Source organism: Zea mays, chromosome 4 (genome assembly GCF_902167145.1).
Source record: "Zea mays cultivar B73 chromosome 4, Zm-B73-REFERENCE-NAM-5.0, whole genome shotgun sequence".
Taxonomy (NCBI): domain Eukaryota; kingdom Viridiplantae; phylum Streptophyta; class Magnoliopsida; order Poales; family Poaceae; genus Zea; species Zea mays.
The window spans coordinates 223,835,200-223,842,995 of NC_050099.1; the positions used below are offsets into that span (position 1 = coordinate 223,835,200).

Sequence of the window (7,796 nt, forward strand, 5' to 3'; positions counted from 1 at the left end):
TACTAAAACTCTTGACAATGATTTGTTTGTATGCCAAATTTATGTTGATGATATTATATTTGGGTCTATTAACGAATCTACATGTGAGGAATTTAGTAGGATCATGACACAGAAATTCGAGATGTCGATGATGGGGGAGTTGAAGTACTTCTTGGGATTTCAAGTGAAGCAACTCCAAGAGGGCACCTTCATTAGCCAAACGAAGTATATTCAAGACATTCTAAACAAGTTTGGATGAAGGATGCCAAGCCCATCAAGACACCTATGGGAACCAATGGGCATCTCGACCTCGACACGGGAGGTAAATCCGTCGATCAAAAGGTATACCGGTCGATGATAGGCTCTCTACTCTATTTATGTGCATCTCGACCGGACATTATGCTTTCCGTATGCATGTGTGCAAGATTCCAAGCCGACCCTAAGGAAGCTCACCTTACGGCCGTAAAACGAATCTTGAGATATTTAGTTCATACTCCTAAGTTTGGGCTTTGGTACCCTCGGGGATCCACATTTGATTTAATTGGTTATTCGGATGCCGATTGGGCGGGGTGTAAAATTAATAGAAAGAGCACATCGGGGACTTGCCAGTTCTTGGGAAGATCCTTGGTGTCTTGGGCTTCAAAGAAGCAAAATTCCGTCGCTCTTTCTACCGCCGAAGCCGAGTATATTGCCGCAGGCCATTGTTGCGCGTAATTGCTTTGGATGAGGCAAACCCTAAGGGACTATGGTTACAAATTAACCAAAGTTCCTCTTCTGTGTGATAATGAGAGTGCAATCCGCATGGCTGATAATCTTGTTGAACATAGCCGCACTAAACACATAGCCATTCGGTATCATTTCTTAAGGGATCACCAACAAAAGGGGGATATCGAGATTGCTTATATTAACACCAAAGAACAATTAGCCGATATCTTTACCAAGCCACTAGATGAACAAACTTTTAACAAACTTAGGCATGAACTAAATATTCTTGATTCTAGGAATTTCTTTTGATGTTTTTGCACACATAGCTCATGAATATACCTTTGATCATATCTCTTTTATATACTATGACTAATGTGTTTTCAAGTGAATTTCAAACCAAGTCATAGGTGTATTAAAAGGGAATTGGAGTCTTCGGCGAAGACAAAGGCTTCCACTCCACTCCATAACTCATCCTTCGCCGTCGCTCCGAGCAACCCTCCAACTTTGGTATAATCTTCACTCATATTATGTTCGCCAAAGGGGGAGAAAGTAGTTAAAAAGGGCCTATATTTCACTCAAGTATCCGTTTTTGGCGATTCATGCCAAAGGGGGAGAAAGTATTAGCCCAAAGCAAAAGGACCGCACCACCACCAATTTTCAAAATTGAAGTTAAGAAAAGGTTTTAAAATGATGAATTTTTCAATTGACATCTTATTGTATTCAAAAGGGGGAGAAAGTAGTATTTTCAAAATTGGTATCTTAAAACCCTCTTGAACACTAAGAGGAGGATTTTATTAAGGGGGAGTTTTGTTTTAGTTAAAGGAAAAGCATTTGAAACAGGGGGGGGGAAATTTCAAATCTTCAAAATGCTTCTCAAAATCTTATTCAATTACCTTTGACTATTTGTAAAAGGACTTTGAAAAGAATTTACAAAAGAATTTGCAAAAACAAAACATGTGGTGCAAGCGTGGTCCAAAATGTTAAAAATAAAGAAACAATCCATGTATATCTTATGAGAATTTATATTGGCTCAATTCTAAGTAACCTTTGCACTTACAATTATGCAAACTAGTTCAATTATGCACTTCTGTATTTGCTTTGGTTTGTGTTGGCATCAATCACCAAAAAGGGGGAGATTGAAAGGGAATTAGGCTTACACCTTTTCATGATTTATTTTGGTGGTTGAATTGCCCAACACAAATAATTGGACTAACTAGTTTGCTCTAGTCTATAAGTTTTACAGGTGCCAAAGGTTCACAATAAGCCAATAAAAAGACCAAGATAGGGTTCAAACAAAGAGAGCAAAAGACAACCTAAAGGCACCCTGGTCTGGCGCACCGGACTGTCCGATGTGCCACCGGACAGTGTCCGGTGCACCAGGGCACTTGAAGCTGAACTAGCTACCTTCGGGAAATTGAGAGGGGCTCCGCTATAATTCACCAGACTGTCCGGTGAGTCACCGGACAATGTCCGGTGTGCCAGCGGAGCAACGGCTACTTCGCGCGCAACGGTCGACTGCAACCGCATTCAATGCGCTACAGTGCGCGCCAGAGTCAGAGCACACACAGTTGGCACACCGGACAGTCTACAGGACTTGTCCGGTGCACCACCGGACAGCCTAGAGGCCCCACAAGTCAGAGCTCCAACGGTCGAACCCCAACGGCTGGCTGACGTGGTTGGCGCACCGGACAGTGTCCGGTGGCGCACCGGACTTTCCGGTGCGCCATGCGACAGCAGCCTTCCAACGGCCATATTTTGGTGGTTGGGGCTATAAATACCCCCAACCACCCCACATTCAATGGCATCCAAGTTCCCAACCATCAACACATTACAAGAGCTATAACATTCAATTCTAGACACTCCAAAGAGATCAAATCCTCTCCCACGTCCGGAATCACTCCAAATCAAATAGTGACTAGAGAGAGCGACATTTGTGTTCTTTTGAGCTCTTACGCTTGGATCGCTTCTTTTCTTTCTCATTCTTCTTGTGATCAAACTCAATTGTAACCAAGGCAAGAGACACCAATTGTGTGGTGGTCCTTGCGGAAACTTCGTGTTCCGTTTGATTGAGAAGAGAAGCTCACTCGGTCTAAGTGACCGTTTGAGAGAGGGAAAGGGTTGAAAGAGACCTGGTCTTTGTGACCACCTCAACGGGGAGTAGGTTTGCAAGAACCGAACCTCGGTAAAATAAATCATCGTGTCTCGCTCTTTATTTGCTCACGATTTGTTTTGCGCCCTCTCTCTCGGACTCGTTTACATTTCTAACGCTAACCCGGCTTGTAGTTGTGCTCAAGTTTATAAATTTCAGATTCGCCCTATTCACCCCCTCTCTAGGCGACTTTCAGAAACTATGACATGTGGGGCCGTCTCCACAGGTTCTTCCCTTTCCTTCACTCAGTGGATGCCTTGCAACATATCATAACAGAGCATTGGATCTCGCGCGGGGGCAGCTAGAGTTTGTTGCGGTTCCCCGAGATCGGGTATAAATATGGCGGTGTCGCTACCCTCTTGTCCATCCTGTGTGGATGCCCTTGTGACGTGCTGAGCCGGCCACCGTTGTCGTGAGGACCGTGCAAGTGTGAGAAAGAGTGAGCACCACGTGAACTAAGAAAGAGAAGCCATCGCAGCCATCAATTGTTGTCCCCATCGTTCGGTGTGCTAAGGGCTCGGTCGGGAGGGCGCGAGATCAACCGGAACTAGGGGAATTCCTCGCCAGAGATAGGAAATTGCTGCCATCCTTTGTCGCTGGGGCTCTGTGTGACTCCACAGCCGGTCTGAGATCCTACCCTAGGTTTGCACTCACCTTTGCTTTACAGAGCACCTTGCGTAATAGGATTCAAGGCTCCGATGCGATGCGATGCGTCGCTCTCCTCCGATGGGAGCTCCACCATGTTTTGGTGCGCGCCACTGTGTTCGGGTGGTCAGAGTGAGAATGAGAGATAGGTGTGAACCATTAGCCATTGATTTGATCAACGTGGGGGATTAGAAGTTGGCGTACCCATTTATTCTCTTGAATCTGTGCCATTGATCCAGTAGCGGAGGAGCGAGAACAGATCGGTTCGTAGGGTACTCTGATCGCGGATTCGCGATCCAATGGACACAATCGTGTACCAATTCATCGTTTAAATCCGGGCTGTTGGTTAAAGATCGGGTGGCCGTGATGGAATACCGCTTCGGGTTATGATCTAGGCCTCAAATCCTTAATTGTATGGCCCTGCATGAGCGTGCGATGCAGATTTCAATAAGGGTCTATGAGTTTTTGCATATTGAACCCGCTGTCCACAGTCAGTTCAAAATAATTACTAAGCGGTCCTATTTCTAGCATTTTAGCCCCTGAATTTCTAAAAATTGAGGCCCGCTATCCTTTTTCATTTTAAAATATATACAATAAATTCAGAAAGTGCATAGAAGCCTCTAGTAAATGTTTTCAGTGCAAAATTAATTCAAGAAATTTGTAAAATCCATAACTTCTTCATTTTAACCCTGATTCTAGTGGTTCTCGAACCTACGATCTCGTAGCGGCGCGTTGTAACACCCTGAATTTGGGGGTATAAAATTTCTTTCTTATTATCATCCAAATTCAGGTGTTACTCTTCTCTCTCTCACTCTAGTTTCTATCGCTCTCTAGTTCCTCTCTCTCTCTCTTTCTCTTTTGGTTAGGGTTAGCTTAATTAGTGAGGGATTATTTATTTTATTTTTGACAAAACATATGAGTCATGAAATGTTGCATCATGTTGAGTTCCAAATATTCTTTGAATTGTTGCACATGTTTGATTTGGTTTGAATTTGAATTGAAAACCCTAGAGAAAATAAATAGAAAAGGCATTAGAAATTCCCTGGAAATAGGAAAAACCATTTCAGCCCAGTCGGCCCAGCAGGCCCAGCCTCGCGTGCGTGCCCGCGCCCGCGCGCCCTCGGTGCCTGACAGGCGGGTCCCACCTATCGGCGCCAGCCCTCGCGCCCCTTCTCTCCCTCTCTCTCTCTCTCCCGCTGCCCAGTGGGCCAGCCGTGTCGGCACCGTTCCTCTCGCACACGCGCTTCTCTCTCTGTCTTGCCGAGCCCACCTGTCAGTCCGTCCCCAACCTCCCGCCCACGTCCCTCGCGTTATCCGGCCACGTTCTCGAGCCCGCGCCTCTTTAGAAGCCGCACGCCGCTCGCCCACTTCCCCCGCTCACTTGCGCCCTCAGCCGAACCCTCTCGCCCCCTCTCTCGCTCTACGCACGCGAACAGGTAGCTCCGCCGCCGCTCACCGAAGACCACATAAAATCTTTTCCCATTTTACATCCCATGAATTTGAGATAGGCTTATATCTAAACTAGTCGGTTGTCTGCGCGTTGCGACGGCTTACAAATTACAACAATACCCATGTAAACTATCCACCAAGAAAATTTCAAGATTTTTTATTGATTGTATCCACTCTCTGTATAATATTTTTTTATTTGGCTAACTGATGTTATTATTTACTGCATCCAATATGTCTTGTTACAACACGACCAATGAAGTGAGCGATTAGAAGAGAGTTCACAACGACTGACTGAACGAACAGAGATTATAAAATGACATAATTCCACCATATAGAGACCAAATAAGAGAAAGTTTGTAAGCTCAAGTTTCTAAAATAAGTCACATGAACTCAAACTTATAAAAAATATATATCAAAATATGGAGTGATTGTTAAAGTCAGGCATCAATAAAACTGGATGCGCTCTATATAAATTATGCTACTTCGTAGCAATTACTAACATTTAAAACCAATAAATAACCTTTCGTTTTACTGTTAGTGTGATAAACTATTGTTGCTTCATCCAATTCAGCAACCTCAAACACCATGGAGTCTATTGTGCCAATATGCTCTCAGAAACGACCTAATGCTTGCAAGAGCCAAGAACGTTATGCCGTGCTTGGGCTCTAGCCTCGGCACTTAGTGCTGGACCGGCCCGACATAATTATATTTTTTATTTTACAAAAAAAACATATATACATATATATATATATAATTTACATTCAATATTAAAAATATCTATGAATGATGTTCTACTGGTTAAACAGTTTTACCCAATGTTTTCCGCCCTTCTTCCATTAGGGTATGGGTTCGAACCCCACCTCATGCACCGTTTTTAACATTTTACGCTGATTTAATCAAATGGGCCGACGGGCTAACAGGCTGGTCCGATATAATCAGTAAGCCGACATGACGTGTCTAGGCCAGAGTTGTGGCCCACGGGCGTCTGGCCCGTGCCGGGCCGCCGTTTGGCCATCTATTGGCGTGCAACGGGTTAATTTGCAATAGCTGAAACTGGTGCTTTAAGTATAGTATAGACTCTGGAAAGTGGTAAAATGTTAAATTCAAAGCTAAATAAGTTACTTTATTAAGTAAAATTCAATTCCTTCAAAACGAATGATCCAAACACCCGTGAGAGAAATTACCTTTCAATTTTAATTTAACATAAAAAATAATTTCTCCTAATCCTCTCTTATTATCCGATCACCAAATTAGGAACGAATGATTCTAGGAACGGAGTCGCTCTGTTCTGTGTTTGGTAATCTGGAACGGAGCGGCTCTGTTTTTTGTTTGGTTCCAGAGTGAACGGAACGGAGCGTGACTGTGAGAGCGAGATTAGAACGGAACGGCTCCGTCCGGTTGATTTTTTGGAGCGGAATGGTTCCGGATTTGAGGAGAATATTCCCTAATTAGAGTCATTCCGTTCTAGTTACTTTGTAACCAAACAAGAACAAAACTGAGACAGAACGGTTCTGTTCTACTTAACTCTTCAACCAAACACTACCTTACTGGTTCGCCTACACTATCGACGGTGTCAGCTTTAGCTACCACTGTCATGTGGCACCGCGCCTCCTCCATCCGGCGAACGACACGAATACCCGCCCACGGCTTCCACACATGCGCTCCGTTGCGTTGGCCCTGCACCATACCATTCACAGAGTCCCTCGCTAAGCCGACACGCGGGCCCCACAGGCAGGCCGCAGGCAAAGTCATGCTCATCCGCCAGCCGGGCCCCACTAAACAGCGGTAGTAAACTAGTAATAGGTCGGTTTCCCTCCGGATGGCTGTGTATAAATATCTCCTGCCTCGATCGTTCTCGTGTCTTCCACGGCGCCATTCTTTTTCAAATCAAGAAAAATCAAGACCAAAAGCAGTCCAGCCTTCTCCTCCCCGGACAGGCAGCGAGAGGCGCTTCTGCTGCTGCATGGAGATGGAGGTGGTGGAGGCAACCAAGGCGCCGCCGGCGTCCGTGTCATCGTCTATGACGTCGTTGGCGTCGGCCTCCGGGCCAGCGGGCGGCGGGGAGTTCACGGCAGACGACCTCGCGGCGGCAGACCAGCTGGTGCAGCTCAGCGTCAGCGGCGGCGGCGGCGGGGACGAGGAGGACCAGTGCTGTTCGACGTCGCCCCGATCAGTGAACAACGCCGAGGACGACGCGTGCCGGGGGCTGGTGGACCGGAGGGCTAGGAAGCGCTACCGGCTGGTGTCGGAGCTCTACGCCGCCACCAGGAAGGTGAAGGCGGCCGGCGCCGGTGGTGGTGGCAGGCGGCGGAAGGGCAGGGACGGGGTGAAGAAATGAGAGCTGAAGATCGGGAGGTCGGATCGAGCCGACATGGATGCAGGGCTCAAGCTCTGAGCCTTTGTAAATATTTGCTTTTTTTTTTCTTTGTTTCTGTATAAAACAGTTTTGAACGAGTGCTTGTCTCGTTTCCTGAAGTTTTTTTTGGGACCGAAATCTGAACATCTGCAATTGTTCGATTCAAATAATCTAACCTTGAATTGCAATTTTTCGTTTCCGAACGAGTGTGCGCGTACAATGCAATACCCGTAATTAACGCATATTAATGTTTCTGCTTCTGGCTGGAACTTTAATTTAGGCTTCTACACGTATGGGCCGCTGCTTCGTGGTCGTGGCCTGGGTTAGCCTAGAATCTGCAAGCGATCGACTAAGCTTCGTATGTAAGCAATACTGCATGCATATGCATGTACGTTCACGCGTCGTTCTGATATTTTCTACCAAAACAACAAGCCAGCAACACGCTAAAAGCACTTGGTCAATCCGCACATACCAAGGGCTATTTTGGAATGCAGATTTTTTCATAAATTGTAC

General features: G+C 45.8%; 1 protein-coding gene across 1 annotated transcript; it reads left to right on the forward strand.

Moving 5' to 3' along the window:
* The first annotated feature begins 6,792 nt into the window (after window positions 1-6,792).
* On the forward strand, window positions 6,793-7,444 carry LOC109945632 (uncharacterized). Its single transcript, XM_020551946.1, has one exon. It carries the CDS (start codon window positions 6,891-6,893, stop codon window positions 7,263-7,265), a length of 375 nt encoding a protein of 124 aa, XP_020407535.1. The 5' UTR covers window positions 6,793-6,890; the 3' UTR covers window positions 7,266-7,444.
* The last annotated feature ends 352 nt before the right edge of the window (window positions 7,445-7,796 follow it).